The 17,592-nt window shown below is 53.1% G+C and overlaps 1 protein-coding gene across 4 annotated transcripts in view; it reads right to left on the reverse strand.

The window, feature by feature from the left end:
* rreb1a (ras responsive element binding protein 1a) overlaps positions 1-17,592 on the reverse strand; it is a 22,100-nt gene continuing 4,508 nt past the window's right edge. For 2 of the 4 annotated variants that reach the window (XM_088363442.1, XM_088363444.1), the window contains exons 2-20: positions 13,107-13,163; positions 10,109-10,213; positions 9,780-9,984; positions 9,563-9,638; positions 9,395-9,484; positions 9,140-9,303; positions 8,004-8,145; positions 7,753-7,937; positions 7,481-7,670; positions 7,133-7,387; positions 6,348-6,774; positions 4,754-6,251; positions 4,299-4,471; positions 4,023-4,217; positions 3,778-3,939; positions 3,467-3,607; positions 3,293-3,390; positions 2,584-3,211; positions 1-2,309 (exon numbers count right to left, since the gene is read on the reverse strand). In XM_088363442.1, the coding sequence (XP_088219568.1) occupies positions 1,828-2,309; positions 2,584-3,211; positions 3,293-3,390; positions 3,467-3,607; positions 3,778-3,939; positions 4,023-4,217; positions 4,299-4,471; positions 4,754-6,251; positions 6,348-6,774; positions 7,133-7,387; positions 7,481-7,670; positions 7,753-7,937; positions 8,004-8,145; positions 9,140-9,303; positions 9,395-9,484; positions 9,563-9,638; positions 9,780-9,984; positions 10,109-10,211 (5,214 nt within the window). In that variant the 5' untranslated portion in view covers positions 10,212-10,213; positions 13,107-13,163 and the 3' untranslated portion in view covers positions 1-1,827. Of the gene's footprint in view, positions 2,310-2,583; positions 3,212-3,292; positions 3,391-3,466; positions 3,608-3,777; positions 3,940-4,022; positions 4,218-4,298; positions 4,472-4,753; positions 6,252-6,347; positions 6,775-7,132; positions 7,388-7,480; positions 7,671-7,752; positions 7,938-8,003; positions 8,146-9,139; positions 9,304-9,394; positions 9,485-9,562; positions 9,639-9,779; positions 9,985-10,108; positions 10,214-13,106; positions 13,164-14,623; positions 14,664-17,592 lie in introns of those variants that run through there. The other 2 variants (XM_088363445.1, XM_088363443.1) reach the window with 2 other exon arrangements.

Consider the following 17,592-nt stretch of genomic DNA (forward strand, 5'->3'; position numbering starts at 1 on the left):
GGCGTTTTCAACCTTTATTTTGACTTTTCATTGATGACTTCTTCCACTTGTTGCGTGTATATGTGTGTTCACAGTCAAGTGCTGGCGTGATTGATTGACAGTCGACATGAACTCCGAAATCAAAGTTTGCATCTCAGGAAGCAAAACAAAAACAATTTGAGAAGAACCCTGAGAGCATCATCATTTGTTTAATTAATGACGTGTGTATGTGTGTGTAGAAATCATCAAGCACATTTGATTAAACATGCAACCCCCCAAAAAAAATCTATCCTAAAAAGTCACCCGGAAGAAGAGAAAAAAAAACATAAAATAATAATAATAATAAATGTTCATGTTCACAGTTTGACAGAACAATTTGATGATTAAAGCTTTTTTTTCCTTGGATTATTCTATTGCTCGTCTGCAACCCGGCCAGCTGCGTGTGCGCGTTGCAACTTGATGACACCACTTTCAAAGTACGCCTGCCAATCTTCAGCCTCACATTTGATTGACTTGAAAAAACTTTCAAACCTCAACTTGGCATTTTTAATTTGACTCGACTGGACTTTGCTTCACGGCAGAACATCCACACGTGCACACGCGCGCACACCCGGGAGCCAAATAAATACTTTTAAGAAACGATACGCACGGCTGAGCACACGCATAAGTCATTTGTGTTTTTTGGAGGGGGGGGATTAGCATTAGCCTGCTGCTACTGGCAAACCTTTTTGATGGACTGACACTCAGCAATGAAAACAAGTGCTGACCATGTCCAAATATGCAAGCAGTACTATTAGAGTACATGTACTCTCTGTAGTAGTACTAGTATAGTAAGGCTAGTAGTAGTTAGTAGTGTCCATCCAGTTGGAGCAGTGAAGCCATGATGACATTTTGAGGCAAAACGTACTAAAGAGCCCCACCCCCACTTAACAAAACGTCAAGTTGAATCCAGTGACACATGCTAGTGTTAGTAACTTTCATCCCAGAAAGTTGTTTTCTCCCCACATGCATTTGATTGTCTCAGACGCCACTTACAAAACAAAGAGTTTGAAATTGAAGAAGTCATGCTTATTAATATGGACTCAAATGTTTTACAGGGGAGAAGTCTTGTTAGCGCTGTTTTGTGGCAAACACGTAAATACTTATAGCAGACTCGCTTAGCCTGCCGTCTTAGCTTGTTACCTGGCCTGCTTTGCTCAATTAGCAATGTCAAGTCTGAGCTAAGCTAACAGTTGTCACGTGTTGTGTTCTACTGATGTGTTAGCGCTCGCTGGTCAGCGTTAGAAGGTCGCGGAGAAGTAGTGTTAACCCTCATGAAGCCGAGGCGAGGCCGAGCTAAATGCTAAAGCTAATCACTTTTTGTGCGCTGAGGCCAATTGCACGAAACGGACCAGCGTAGCCAAAGTGAATGAGCGGACGCACAAGCGCTAGCTGCGCTCAGTTGTGCCGGCTAACAATCAGCCAACTCGCTAGCGCACAGGAAGACATGATTGACAGTGTTGAGGTAATTTGGACCCGGGTTAGCGCCAACGACACAGGGCGATCGATCACGCGCACAGACACACAAAACAAACTAACTACAATTTCATTTGTTCACTTCCAGACTAAAAAAAAAAAAAAAAAACCCAACACCAAAAAGTCAAACAACAAAAGTCAACTGAGAAGTCCTCGCACACAAGCTGAGGTGTGGCGGCGGCAGTTTGTCCGTCCGTCATCTTTTCCAGTTACAAGAAGTGTCACGTGACACGTATCGGCCATCTTGATCTTCTTGCTGACAAAACAAAGTTAAAAAGCTATAAAAAGATGAGTAGTAAGGCACTTGTTAATGTTACGGCGTCTTGCACACGCTCAGTCCACGCCCACCAGGGGAGGCTCTCCATTGGCCAGCGTGTGATCCAGAGTCGGCGGGGCTCGGAGCTCCAACAGGCCTTGAAACAAAGCTTGGCCAGGGAGCTCTTTGGAAACGTTGGAATCCGACACCGCGCTGGTGGGCGACTGGCCGGGAGGCGTGTCCTCCAGAGGGGTTGCACCAAGTTCAGGTGTTTCCTCGGGTGTGGCCTGGACGGGCTCGCCTCCGACGGGCTCGCCTCCAGCGGGCTCGCCTCCAGCGGGCTCGCCTCCAGCGGGCTCTGGATCGGAGGCTCGGGCCTCATCCAAGTCTTTGGCGCACTCGCTCTCAGTCTCGGAGGGCGGGCAGGCTTCGGCGGGCGTGGGGGCGTCCCTGTCGCCGTCCTCGCTGGGCGTCTTGGTGTGGATGCGCTGGTGACGAACCAGGCTGTGCTTGAGCGTGAATGTGCGGTCGCACGTGGCGCAGCGGTAAGGCCGCTCACCTGTGTGGGGAAGATTGCATGAACATGTTTTCTTATTGTGAAAAAAAGTGTGTGCAAAGCAATTAAGCAGTTTGGGAATTATTTCGAAAGGGCTTCACTAGTTCAAAGTATGTTTACAGCTCTTTTTAAAATACACACGCAGTGTGTAGGGCGAAAAAGGCAAAACCTTCAGAAATAGGGCCAGGCTCAAGAGCTTCTTTGTGGCACGTGTGTGTGTGTGTGTGTGTGTGTGTGTGTGTGTGTGTGTGTGTGTGTGTGTGCGTCCGAGGCCTACCGGTGTGCGACCTCATGTGTCTGGTGAGGTCCTGCAGCGACCAGAATCGTTTGGCGCACACGTCGCACGTCTTCTTCTTGCGTTTGTCCACAACGCCAGTGGCGGTGTCTGCAGTGGCCGATTCTCCGCCCTCTGGGCTTTTGGCGTCATCACGCTCGTCATCCGTACGCTCGCCGTCGTCCTCGTCGAGATCGTAATCACTTTCCGGGGCATCGCTTTCACCGGGCCTCGCCGCTCCTCTGCCATCCTCCTCCTCCTCTTGGCTCTCGGGCTCCTCCTCACGTTTCTCCTCGTCGACCTCCGTGGTCGCCGCGGTTCGATTCTCCTCGTGGGGCGCCTCCAGGCTAAGGTGCGCCCTCTCGTGGCGAGCGAGAGTGGTGGCGTAGCGAAAACTTTTCCGGCACACTCGGCAGATGTGCTTCCATTCCGGCTGAGGTTTGGCGGCGGCCGAAGGAGCGTCCGTTGTGTCTGCCGGGGGGTCGGCGGTGGCTTCTTCCTGAGGGGCGGAGCCCGGGGTGGGGGCAGGACCGGGGGCCGAGTTTGACAGTTTGAAGTCGATCAGCTTGGAGCCAAAGTTCAAGTCCAAACTTTTGTTGCTGTGACAGTCATCGTCGTCGTTGTGATCGCACTGAAACAGGCAAATGGTAAGTCCACTATTGTCCTTCTCGTCAAGTCAGCTGTGGGACTGGCGAGTCATGTGCCGGGTTACCTTGGTGCTGGGCGAAGCTTGCTTGGATGAATCAGTCGAGGTCTCTGCTGATCCCTGCTGGTGCGCAAGCTCAGGACCTTGCACAGGGCTCGACTCCACTGTGCACAACACACACACACATCGATGATGATGTCATCGGCATCGTTAATGAGCATTCAGGGGCAGGGCACTCACCCGAGCTGGCCTTGTGGGCGGTGCTCAATGGTGTGGGCTCTTCCTCCTTCTGCTCAGAGGGTGTGTCTTTGAGGGCGGCGGGAGGTGTGTGGCCGAGTGGTGACGAGTCACTGGCCAGCTGCTCGACGTCAGACTGACTCTCTAATGGGCAAAAAAAAAGCGTGCACAAGTGTTGGACCAAAATGATCTCACTGATTAGGGAATGGCTCTCCACGCAACAGCTAAGTGATACAAATAAAAAGGACCATTTAGCCACTACAAAGAAAATCTTTATTCATTTATGTTGTCCGCCAAGAAGGAGGGAGCCTTACCGGCACTCTCGTGCGAGCCCTCGTCACTTTCTTTCTTGGCAAAGATGCCATTGCGCCTTAGCGTGCGATTGGTGACACCGTGCTTCCGCAGTAGGTGGCGCTCGCAGTTGGACTTGGTGGAGAAGAAAGCGTCGCAGCGCGGGCACGGGAACGGCTTCTGGCCTGAGGACGGACAGGCGGGGAGGCAGGCAGGTGGCGCCGTTAGTATCGGTGGCGACACGGGCCGGTGGCGTGTGACGACCTACCGGTATGCGTGAGCATGTGCCTCTGCAGCGAGCTGGCCCACGGGAAGACGCGAGGGCAGAAGGGGCACGTCATCTTTTGCACCGAGTTGGAGTAGGCGTTCTTCTTGCCTTTGGACTGAGGAAGCAACGCAGCTGTCTTGGCTTCCTCTCGTGGCCCCGCCTCCTTGTCGGCGCCTCCTCCAGCTCGCTCGCCGTCTGCACGCGCCACAATGTCTCAACTACATGTGCAACAATCGGCAACTCTCCAACAACTGGTGTGCGTGTGTGAACTCTGACCTCTGGGGGCAGTCTTTGGTGCGAGTTGGTTGGCACCGGTCTGGAGGAAGTTGGTGAATTTGTTGGCGTCGGTGTTGGCGAGCATCTTCTCCACGCTGGCCAACTCACCGCTGGACTCCAAGTCCACGTCTAGCACGCTCGCCTCCTTTCCATTCTTTTTGCGGTTCCTCTTCCTGCACAATCAAATTTAAACTAAATGAAAGTCACCTGCCTCAGATGAACCAAATTGAGCTTAGTTGTTCTTGTAGGCTTTTCCCATTTTTTGCTTTCTGGCGGTTCATGATTCCCTGCACATTGTCTATGGCCGCAATTGTGACTGAGCAGCGATGGACCTTCTTGAATTATGGCCAAGAAGTCCAATCGTGCTTTCAGTGGACCGGGACAAACTGGGCGCGCCAGCTCTCGCTTGTCGTCCCCAAACATACAAATTCAAAGGAATGAAAAGAAATGGCGACCTGGCACTGTCATCACCCGGCGACTCCAGGAGGACGGCGGTGCCTGGAGGGTCAGAGGGCGATTCGGACGTCGGTTGAGGTTTAGCCTCCGCCTCCCTCTTCAGCAGGTCGGGGGCGGCGGACACCGAGTGGATGATCTGTGCGATGGATGCCAGAGGGGGGAGCTCCTTGACGGAGGAGGCAGGCTTGGGTAGGAGAGGCTTTAGGCGTTGTGGGCGGGGGGCAGGGGGAGGGGTGGCGTCAGGGGGGAAACGGTAGACTCCCAGGGGCGAGGCGGCCACCGTCTTGTCTTCGTCGGCCGCGTCGCAGCCCATTTGCTCCGTCTTGATCTGAGGCCGCTCAGCCGCTTCTCGCCGAAGTCGTTTGCTGGGAACGGACAGGTCCATGGGCTGGTCCAGGGACGTGTCCGGGGTGGGGCGCTCCAATGTGGGGGACGCGCTCTCCACTTTGATGCCCACAGACGCCGTGTGAGCGCCGCTGCGCCCTTTGGCCGAGAAATCCAGGGGCTGGTCGGGATCTTGCTGATAGGCGGTTACGTCCTCAGTCTTGACCGGCTGGATCCGAGCAGGCCCGTCTGAGGTGAGAACCGCGACGACGCCGGCGGCGGGCCGCATGGTGGCGATGTGCTCTTCGATCTCGCGCTCCTGGACTTCGGGGTGTTGCTTGAGAAGATGGTGGATGCAGTTGCGCTTGGCCAGGAAAGCAGCGCCGCAGCGCCGACACTCAAAGGGTTTCCTCTGGCAGCCATTGTGTGTTCGCAGGTGGATCTGCAGGGCCCGGTACGTCTTCAGGTTCTCGCCGCAGAAGCGGCAAGTGGCGTCAGCGGCGCTGTGTCCCATCTCGATGTCGGAGGGCGGGAGGGCCGAGACTGCGGCGGCAGCAGCGGCGGCGCTTAGGTTGTTGGATGCGGCGGAGAAGACGCACTTGATGTTTTTCTCAATGTCCTTCCTGGATGTCTTGCCGTGTTTCTTGCGGAGGTGTCGCTCGCAGTTGGCCTTGACGGTGAAGGGGTAATGACAGACACGGCAGATGTAGGGCCGCTCGCCGCTGTGGGTGCGCAGGTGGCGAATGAGCGTGGCTTTGTCGGGCGCCACGTAGTCGCAGATGTTGCACTGGTGGGGCAGGATCCCCAGGTGGAAGCGCATGTGAGCCTGCAGGACGCCCGAAAAGGAGAAGACTTGATCGCAGAAGCGGCACGGGAAGGAGCCTTTGGCGGAGCCGGCCTCGGCGTTGGCCACGCCTGCCGCTTTGCCCGCCGCTTTCTTCCCGCCGACTCCCGCGTCTTCGTGTGCGGCGGTGGCGGCGGCTGGCGGGGAGGACGAGGAGGTCGTCTTGAAGAGAGCTGGTGCAGGTGGCGGCAGGCCAGGACTGATGCAGCCCAGCGACGCCCGCTGGGAGCTCTGCAGCGGAGGCGGCGTGCTCACAGTCAGACTGGAGCGCGGTGTGACGGGGGGCTTGGCTTTCAGGGGCGGCATGGCCTTTTGGGTCTGGACTTGACCTGTGTCACAAAAGCAAAAAATTAATATTAGCAAAGTTGACTTACGGGGCTTTTTCAGGACTGAGGCATTCATCATTCTAACGCACGAGCACCCACCTCGGCCCGCAGCGAAGCCCGCCCCTTTGGCCAACGCGGGGAAGCCCAGCCCCATTTGATTGGGCGCGGCGGCGGCCACTTTGAGGATCTGCTGGATGTCGGCAAGCTCCACCACGCCGCCCACTTCGCCCGGTTTGACGGCAGCGGTGGCAGCAGCGCCGTCGGGCTGAAGGAGGAAGCCTGCTTGGAAGGGCTGCAGGGACAGCAGGCTGAGTGCTTCCCGCTGCGATAGACCCTGCAGCGTGGAAGCGGTGGCAGCGGTGCCGCCCGACTGCTCCAGCAGGGGGAGGCGCAGCGTCGCCAGCCCGCCCAAGCCCACTGTCGGAGCTCCCGGCGGAAAGGCGGGCTCCTGGAGCTCCACATGGATCACTTTGATGCTTTCCAAGTGCGCCTGGTGGATCTCGTCGTCTGTGGGAATGCGCTTCACCTGGGGGGCACACCCGTTTTGTTCCTTTTTTTTTTTTTTTACTTTTTTTGGCACACTCTCACACATTCACACCGTCATACGCGAGAATCGAACTCACAGTGTCGCCACACAAGACAAGCAAGTGCACCCCTACACCATCAGCGACTCCCTGCACACCCGATGTTACGCACAGGAAGTGGTCGGTCACTTAAGCTAACATTGCTATGTTGTGTAATTTTGTTGTCTTCCCGAGACACTTGGCAGCTCCCGGCCAATCTTCAGAAGACGCAAGTTATTATTTTATTGTTCACTATTATTCACTTATTTGGCTTCAACATCCCAAAATTTGTATGGGTTCATATGCATGACGTTCGGTTACCTTGGAAACGTGCTGGAGTCCCAGCGCCTCCATGAAGTGGGACTGCGGTGAAAGCGGGACGTCCTGGGCGTCGTCCTCGCCTTCCCGTAGGCCGTTTTGCACGGCTCCAGCTGCTTCCTGGGCCGGGACATCTGAGTGGGCGACGCTCTTGTGGAGCTCCAGGGCGGAGCGCAGCGGGAAGGCCCTGTCGCAGCTCTCGCACACGAAGCGGTGAAAGCTGCTGATGCAGCGCCGGAGGTTGGTCTCGCACCACACCTGAAGCGCAAGCAGCCACAGGAGACACGGCTCAGCCAGCGAACGTGCATGGGAAGCCCCCGTGCCCCTTTCTGCGGCGGCGGACCAGCTGACCTGCGCCACCCGGGCAAACTTCTTGCAGGAGAAGTCGATGAAAGCCAGGTCGTTGAAGCCGGCCGGGATGGACGGATTGTTCTGGATGAATGGTCGGCCGCTGGGGTCTTGGGGAAGGAGCTTGTGGACGCCCGCGTTGTGACGCAACAGGCCGCGGTGGGTGCGGAATGACAGACAACACAAGTCGCACCTGCGAGCCACAAAAATGGGCAAACTTGTTTAACTTGTATGCAAACTTGTGTCCCTACTTGTGTCTGTGTGTTTGTGTCTACCTGAGCGTGGTGTCGGGGTGCGTGTCCATGTGCGCGTCCAGCTCGAGTCTCCCGCTGCAGGTCTTGAAGCAGATGGGGCAAGGAAGTGGTCCGCGGTCTTCGCCGGCCCGCACGCCCACCGCCGTCCCATGTGTCATCTGCGGCGGCAGTGACGCCCCCTCCTCCAAGGTCGCGTCCTCAGTTGCCTGGGTGACATCATCATTCAGCCCCGCCCTGATGATCCACCTGACGGCCGGGCAAGCCACTCTTACCTTCTTGGCGGGCGGCTCGTCGGCGCCCTCATCTTCCAGGCCTTGGCGGCGCTTGACAGACGGACGGCGGCGCTTTGTGGGCGACGGCGGGCTGACAGGCAGGAGGCCGCTGGCGGGGTCCTTCTCATGAATCTTCATGTGTCTGCATGACGGGGACACAAGCTCCAGTTAAAATCACGAGTGTGATTTTGTTTAACTAGGTTATCGCCAGTGCTGCAGCAAATGATCCCGCTTTGCACTTTTTTTTGTGGTGAGCCGCATTCTTGGTTTTGAAATCCCATTCAATAAACATGTTCAATTTACGTAAAAAAAAGTGAACCACAAAACAAAAATATGGGTGTGATGACAAGAAGAACTTCAGATGAAGGAAGGAGGGGGGAAAAAGGAAGCATCCAAAGGAGAGAGCGCTATTCATAGGAGGAGCCAAGCGGGCTGCAGGCTAGGAGCCGAGTTACGAGGTCCTGACAGCAGCTGACGGGGAAGAACTTGATCCACCAATCAGGTGACAGGATAGAAAGAGGAGGAGAAGAGGACCAAAACGCTCAACACTCCAGCCACCAATCAGAGGACAGGAAGGGCGCTGACTCAGCGTGTGCGCGGCTGCTCGTAAAACACGCCCACACATCATTCTTCGTCCACATGAGACAGGAAGTCAAAAGTAGAAGTTGAGCAACAAATTAATGAAAGTTTCTAATCCACATCAACAGTCTTCAGTGCCCTCTGATGGACAAGATGTGTACTACTGCACGCCAAAGATCATCTTCACACACGCGCTCTCGTTCCAAATTGACTCTTTGTTGCATTTATTTTGTCAGTTTGTCACACTTTGTGTGTCCAACTCTTGCTCAAGAAACTGCCATCCCCCCTCCCCACATCTCTCTCACACAGACATGCAAGCACACACACACAAATACACACACAGTGCTGCAGGGATGTGTTTAAGGCTGATAAACGATGGGCGTTGCTGTGTGCGTGTGTGTGTGCGTGCGTGTGTGTGTGTGTGAGATGGGGGCAGATGGTTTAAAGTGTAACTTCCTGAACATGCACACAGACGCGCACACTGCCACACACACCAGTGAAGTGTAGGATGGCTTAATGGCCAACTTCCTGCTACGGATGCCTGCGCCTGCGCGTACCTGTGCATGTTGCCGTTGGTGGTGAAGGTCTGTGCACAGACGCTGCACTTGTAGGGCCTTTCGCCACTGTGCACCAGCATGTGGCGATCCAACGATGACGCTGAGCTCAAACATTTGCCACAAATGCTGCACGAGTGGTCCGTCGCGCCCGCGTCGGCATTGTGCTGAAACCAAAACGCATAGGCGCCGGTGAGGACGACGTCTGCCGCAGTGTCGCGCAGGCGTACGCAGCAGTCGGCCACCGTGTGGCGCTACCTGTCTGATGTGCATGGTGAGCTGATGCTGCGACTGGCAGCTCTTGTCGCAAAGTGGGCACACGTGGGTGGCGTGATCGTCTTTGGCGTCCTGACGACAGAAACAAACCGTCACGTCAACTGGTGACCGCGGGCTGAGGAGCGGGACGGCGCCGCCGACCGGGCTCACCTGGCTGCGTCGTATGTTGCGGCCCGGCGGCGCCCTCGTGGCTAACAACGGCGTGGGCACCTTGCTGGGGGAGGGGCTACAAGAAGAACAAATAAGTCACGCGCAAAACTGGCAAAATGATGGACTCCTGTGATTTTTAAAGGGGACACACTGGCTCCCTCTAGTGGGATCAGCAAAAGAAAGAAACACTCAAAGAAATGATTGCGTTTGTATTGACCTGGGCGAGGGTCCCGGAGTGACATCACTTCCCGTGTCGCCTCCTCCGTTAATGTTGCCTGTTGCTGACATCACTGCTGACATCATGGCGTTGATGGAGGACAAGTCTCCTCCACCGCCGCCGCCGCCGCCGCCGCCGCCGCCTCTATCGCCGTTCTGGAGGCTCTGTGGGCTCTCGTCCTCCTCCTTGGTGCCCTCAGGTGCATCTGGGAAGGTGGGCGGGGTAACATTATGACAGGTAAACACTCACAAAAGTATGTAAGGGACGCTTTCAACTCCAGAAGCCAATTACAAAGTAAAGAACAAATTGACACTGGACACAACGTTCACCTTTGATGTTATTGATGTTACTCTCCTCCACTGGCTCCACCTCTTCACCGTTCATCACTGAGTTGACTCCTCCCCTTTCCTGTTCCTCTGTGGCGTTTTCCATGTCTGTGCACACGCACACACACACAAGGTAAATAAACCTGTCACATGACCATCATGTAAGGTCAGGGAAAGCCTCCACGAGATGGCGCCTGCTTTTGGTCAGCCACACGTGCTCATGACTTTCAAAATTAAAAGGTCATAAGGAACAAGTTAGAGGTCACATGTTTTTGTGGTCAGCAAGGAGCTTGCTTGGCCCTGAGCCTACTCGAGCACAGGGGACATTTTACAAGCGGACCCTCGGCACACCTGTCCACTCAAAACATGCACATGCACACACACAGTAAGTTCGGCAACAAGAGGAGGCAGAGGAGAAGAAATGATGACCATTTCCTGTTTAGCTTCCCCCACAGGAAGACGCTCTCCAGAGTTGGCCACTTCCTCTTCCAGCAATGCTTGTGTGTGTCTGTGTGTGTATACACACATTCCATATTGGAAAGTTGAACGTTTTTTTTTTCTCTCCACAAAACAGAAAACTAGAACATTAATTTCTACACATTTCTATTCAATTAAAGAGGCTTACACATGCACACATTTAATTATTTCCACTTTTAATTCCAGTTCTCATTCCTTGTTTTAGGTGCGTAAAAGAGAAATTCGGATTGTTGCTGACAACTGCCACAACGTGTATGTGTGTGTGTCCGTGTTGCATTTCCACTGACCTGCTTGTGTCATGACAAGGCAGTAGCAGGTGCGCACACACACACACACACACACGCACGCACACACACACACACACACACACGCGCACATGTCCCAGAATTGTTTTTTACATTAGCATCATTCGTCTTCAGACAGACGCACACCCGCCCGCACACCAAAGTGTCACTATTGGCTGCTGAAGTGCTCCGGCAGCAGTTTTTACAGCCGGCTGAAAACGAACAGCAACAGATGGTTGCAGGAGCAGCAGGCGGGGGATGAAGAGGAAGATGGAGAGAGCATGAAGGAGATCAGACATGCTTGTTAGGCGGAAGAAGAAGCGCGAAGAGGAAAGAGGATGCCCTACTGGCTGTTTTGTCGAAGGCCCTCGCGATGGTTTTGCGCATCTGCCGCAATCCATCAGGTGCTGGAGTGCTGCACCTGCGCCAACACGTAACACCGCTGACAGCTAAGCTCAACACCACAACATGTGGGCAAAGCATGAACTTGAAAAGTGACAAAAAAGCAATTTGGGTGAGTTCAAAACTTCTAGGCGAAGCAGCAAAATGCAGCCGTTTTGAGCCATATCTGGGGGTGGAACATGACATCACAGTTGCTCAGGTAGCGACCAATCCCGGCTCAGCTTGCGAACGTCACATGACCCAACTCCGAAAAACAGGTGATGTCTGTACAGCCGACAGCAAGTGGCAAGATGGCCGCCGCCAGAGATGGATCCAAACGGCTACATTTTGCCGCTTGGGACGTATCCCGCCAGGCTAGTCGTATGCCGTTTGCCATTATCACTTAGCAGTAGCGTGAAGCTAGCAAACTACGGCTAAACTAAGTGATTGTTTGAAACTTTTTTTTTTTAATGTAATGTGACGTAGTCAGTGTCTGTGTGGGGACAGAGTCGATGGGCTGCCGTGATGTTGGGTGTCAGCTAACAGTCTGAGTTTAGCATCAGACGTGGGGGAGGGGAGGATCCGGTGACCATATGTTGACTATTTATGACTGCCTAACTGTCCTCCTCCTTCTTCTCGCTCTCCATCTCACACAACATGGCACCCACACAACACACACACACTAACACATTCCTGTCCACATTCCCTGGAAACGGCCACAGGGGCCTCACTCCGCTCAAACGTTAACTTTTCCGGAGCACCTTGGACCCATCCTTGTTTTGTTAGCCACATTAGCATTTGATGCTAACAGGGCCCTAAGTACGCTGCTTTGAACGCAAAACTTTATCCTGTGAGAGTGCAGCACAAATGGCGAGGCGGTCTGCCCTGGATGGGTCACGTTTAGAGAAAAAAGGAGAAGTAGCAAGACGAAGAGGACGTGTATGAAAGCGCGAGTGTCTCCTGGCAACAGGAAGTTGACACTAAGAGGAGTCACAGGAGATCGTTTTGCTTCTTCCACCTCACACTCAGCTGCCGGCCACCATCCTCCACACTCGCACTCTACTTGTAAGAATGCAAACTGCACACGTTGGGGCTTTCTGTTCCATCTCACCGGCAACTTCCTCAACTCCTCCTTTCCTCCTCCCCGTTGAATCATCTCCCTCTCTGCCTCCTCCCCCCCGCCTCCATATTGTTTTCTAGCTTACACATTGCCGCGTCTCTTTGTGCATGTGGAGTTTGGAGCCGGAGTGATAAAGTCTTGAGATATCATCAGACCTGTGTCAACTCCGCGAAGCAGCACGGGACGGAGCGGGGGGGTGCAAAGGCCCACTTGATGAACCAACCGGTGTGGAAAATGTCTGCCAGCTGTCAGCCAATCAGCTCGCAGATTCCTTCACTCTGCACGCTCACACTCATCCTGTCTTTGCACACGTACGCACACGTGTGATAGCGGATCAAAAAGTGGTGGTGATGCAAGGAAAAGTCTGAAATCAATTAATTGATGAATCAACAACTTATCCAATCTCAAATGAATCGACAAAAAAGCCATTGTTGGATGTCAGAGCCAACATTTAATCCACCAAATGAATTGATAATTAATATAAGCATCGTTTGATGTACTTCTCCAGCCCACGTGTGTGTGTGTGTGCGTGCGTGTGCGTGCCTTGTGAGCCGATGAATGGAAGTAGGTGGAGCCAAACAAGCCTGTAAAAATCAAGCAGTGTGAAGGGGGGAAGAGCGCGGAGCCAGCCACTCACATTTAACTCAGAAGGAGAGACAAGAAGGGCAGGGCGGGGCACAAGCACGCTGGCAGTGGCGGAAGGCGATGGAGGGCAGGAATAATTTGAACAAATATTTACCTTCAAAGAAAGGCTCACTTGCTTCTTTGGGATGCGGCTCCGCGACCGCTGCTCACACTGCGGGAAGAACAGACAAATGCGTCAGTACAACACAAACATATACAGGTGTGAAGACACACCCGGGGGGGCGTGGCATGACCAGAAAGCAAACCAAAACAGTTAAAAAGTTTTTTATTGATGATTTTGTTGAACACGTGACCACAAAGCCATGAACGAGACAGCAACGCTGCTGGGTTAGACGACCAACCGGAGAACGCAAAGACGATAATCTGGATGGAGGGATGGAGGGCAAGTGGAGAGGATGGATTTGGGGAGGAGAGCGAGATTAAGAGCTTAGCGTCGGGCTAATTACAGCACGTCAAGATGGACAAAAAAACATGAGGGGCATCTTTACGCTGACCTAAGTGGCTAGTCACTAGCTTGAAAAAACGGTGACGCTCGTGTTGAGCTAAGAGGCTGGCCGCTACTGTGAGGAAAGTGAGCCTCACGCTAAGCTAAGCGGCTAGCCTCGAGCAAGAGAAGCTGCTGCTGACGACAAGTTTAGACTTGATTCTCAGCAGCGGCACAACGAGAGCAAAAGAAGAATGTATTGCTCTTCTTGTTCCCTAACTGGTAGAATGTCTTCAGGACAGCATGTGATGCTAACACCAAAAGCAAGGATGTTGTGTATGCAAAGTGTTGTTAGAAGGAGAAGTCTGCTCATGACAAGAGGAGAGAAAAGCCCCCCCCCCCCCCCCCCACTCCTCTGCTGAGTGTTCAGATGGCCGCAGGCCGCACGATGCTGCAAAGTTGTAGTACCAGGAGGAGATTAGGAATGTTGTCGGGATACACCAGGCCAGCACGGACATGCCAGACACACGCGCGAAGAGGAGAGAAGAAGGAAGTAAGGCAAGATGAGGTGAAGAGAAGAAGGAAGATGAAAAAAGGGATGATGGAAAGATGGGAGGAAAATGCAGAGGAAGCTGAAGCAAGGAAGGAAAGATGTGATGAAAGAAGGTAAGATGAAAGAGGACGAAAAGAAAGAAAAAAATGACAAAAACAGGAAAGAAGGGACATTTCCACATCATCATCATCATGTGCAGCAAGTGTGGGCCGAATAGCGAGCGGGAGGAACGGAGCGGCGCGATTCACGAGAAGAATCCGGTCAGACCAGTCGAACGGCGTTGGAGTTGCGCTGCGGCCGATTGGCTGATGCTACACCCGCCTACAGCAAGTCTGCCTGTGATTGGCTCATGCACACCCAAGCATTGTCTCCTGGGGAAACTTCAAAACTATTTGTTTCTCATGGAACCACTGCTCCCAGTCCGTGGATGCCGACGTTTCTTTTTTTTTAATTTTTTGGCCAATCAGATTTCAGCCTCGACGTGTTGCCGTGTCAGTAAAATATGATCGCATTTCAAACTCGCCGTGCACACTAAAACAATGTTACAACAAAATTCAACTAGTAAAAACACCTCTACAGTGATCTGCACAAACGACCACATTGAGTGTTGAGCGCGTCCCCACTTGACACTTACCCACAATGCATCCTTCTCTTGACAGCGGCACCACAAACACAAAGTCAACTTATCAAGTGATGGATGGATAAAGGGCACCTGATAACGTTGGTCATTAAAGACCAGCGCTGATGTCATCGTTAGCATCATCAAGAGGTGGCCGACGTGTCGCTTGCTGTATGACGACAACATGTGTGCACTGGCACCCAACGTGGGGCCTTCTGTCATTACGCACATGGCGCGACCGTTTGCGTGTGTGTGGGGGGGCTACACATTGAGCAGCTGTCTTGCTCTCACGCACGCCGACAGGTGCCGTAGACAGCCTCGACGCATGCCAACGGATGCTAACAGGTCCCCTCCGACATAAACCTACTCCAGTGCTTGACCTTTTTCATCAATGCAAGACAATTGTGCCTTTCTATTTCATAACTGGAATCACACGCTAAGAGATGCTAACGTGTCTGTGCCATCACTCCCATATTTGTCAACAAAGCAAAACGGGATCTTCACAAACTTCACGGCTCGACTTGATGCGTGCGCCGCACAGCTGCACGACAAGGCACACATTCATGTTCGACAGCTGCCACAAAGACACTGCCTGCGGATGCGCAAGCACAATCAGCGTGTGTGCGCATGACTGTGAGCACACACACGACATCAGCACGAATGTGCGTCATCCACGTGGATATGAGAGTCTGCAGGGGGCGCTGTTACTTAGCATGTCAATCATTACGGGACGGGCGGTCATGTCACTTCCTGCTGGACCTTCAAAGCAAACAAAGATGCGAGTGGGAGTCGCTGATTGCAGGCAGCATGAGTTCGAGTTCCGCATATGACAGTGTGCATGTGACCAAAACAAAAACAGAAAAAGCAAAGATGCGCTAACAACAAGATGGAGGATGCGATATTCACTTGAGTAGCGCTCCCTTCTTGTCAATCCTCACTTCCTCTTCCTGTTTGCCCGCCATCTTGTCTTTGAGCGAGTGGCCACGCAAGACTCAAGTACGAGGCGGCGCTGTCGATTTTGATACTACATTTTCTGACGGATGTTGCCAACCAAGCCAGTAAGCCGATCACAATTCAGTTCTGTTCCTGCAATTTTTTAAATTGACAATTTGGAAGTAATAACGAACGGCTGAATTGAAGATTAGCATCATCAGCCTTTACGTGATGTATTCCGAAATGTGGATTTTTTTTCTCTCCTTGTTCATCACCTCACATTGCTGTCAAGTGAGTCATCTGAAAAAAAATACGTCAATTATGTTTTGAAATCTTTGTGACAATGCAACACACATCAATCTAGCCCCGCCCCCACCGTGTCGCGCACACACCGAGACCAAGATGAAGTGACGACATCGCTTATCAGCGCCGCAGAGTTGCTGAAACAACACGCTGGCATCCTTCACTTCCTGTCTGAAAAGGAAGCGGGAGGTGTCGGGGACACTCTTTGTTTCTTCTTCTCGTTTTACCCCCTCCCCACCCCAACATGCCAACTACATTACCCACAAACCCCTGCTGCTAGCTTCAGTCAAGATGCTTACAAAGAGAAAAAAAAAAGTTCTCAAGGAGGATGTCCAACCGTCTTAAAGTGAGCGCGTTACAACTGGCCTCAGTGTGTGCGTGTGTATGTGTGTGTGCGCGCTGGGGTGTGGTCGCAAACCAGGATTCAGTTAGGTAAAAAAAAAAAACTTTGTGCGCCTCCAGGCAACACACACACTCTTTTGCCTGTGTGTGTGTGTGTGTGTGTGTGTGTGCGTGCGTGTGAGAGAGAGAGAGAAAAAGAGAGAGAGGAGAGAGAGAGAGAGTTCCCCTTGGGAGGTCAATTGTAATTTGGACAAAAAGTTGAATAGCGTTTGTTTGCCGCACCTACAGCATAACACCTGAGACCACACCCACTTTCACACACACACATACACACACACACACACACGAACACACACACACAAAGACCCCCTTTGTCTCACTCACATACATATACATAGGGCTCGTTGCCGAACTTAAAAATATACATTACAAAGAACGGCATTGAGTACGTCTCACCCACGCACGCTTGCTATAATATTGATTATGAAAAGCGTAATATGTCATCCCATGACAAACAGGCAACGTTGTCATCGGTCCCAATCGCAACTTATAGCGTCGTGGCTACATCAAAAACGTAAGCATCGGCGTATGTGCGCGCGTGGAGTGTGGGGGCATGCTGGGCCTATCTGGGGTTGCCATGGTAACAAGGTGTGTCCCGTGTTTGTAGAACAAACAATGGTACCTTTTGAGTGGAGGGAGGGGCTGCATGTGCATGCATTCCTCTTCTTTTCTGCCTGCGTGTTCATCACTGATGTCGCCAGCAGACGTGTGTGGGAGATTAGCGAGCGAAAAGCCGATTAGGCTATTTGAGTACAAGACAATCAACAGGTGACACACCGGTGGCAAGCCCGCTCAATACATCCAATCAATCGATGGCAAAAATGTATCCAGAAGGTCCCTCCCTTCCTTGCGTTCGCTCGCATCATTAACCTTGCCAAGGCTCACCGTGAGTTTACCAAATAGCGACGCAAAGGTTTCTGCTCAGATGACCTTTCAACCTCACTCTGGTGCCCATCTTGCTGTTGGGACAATTTCATTTAGAATCAAGTGTATGTTTCACTCGTGCCGTCAGCCGCCAGCTGCCAAAAGTGTGGAGTCAGCAGCGACCGGCGGGGGGGGAGGAGCAGGGAGGCTGGATGCTACTTGACGAGCGCTTCGACTCTTTGCCGCGCCTCCGAGCCCAGTGGTTTGACTCCCCGGGCCGGAGCGGGCGAGTCGCATGGAGGTCGGACCTGTTGCGCCGGATGCCTGACGCGCCGCAGGCTCGGTTGCCGCGCTGGGGCGTGGCTCCACGGCAGTGCCGATAAGCGGCGCTGATACACGCCGAGGAGCGCTCACCTCCCGCCGCTGCAAATCAAGACGTATTTACCGCCGGGGCAAAGTCCGAGCTGTGAAAGAATGTCAGA

The sequence above is a fragment of the Syngnathus floridae genome, chromosome 20 (genome assembly GCF_059516105.1).
Source record: "Syngnathus floridae isolate MCC-2025c chromosome 20, RoL_Sflo_1.0, whole genome shotgun sequence".
NCBI classification, from domain to species: Eukaryota; Metazoa; Chordata; class Actinopteri; order Syngnathiformes; family Syngnathidae; genus Syngnathus; species Syngnathus floridae.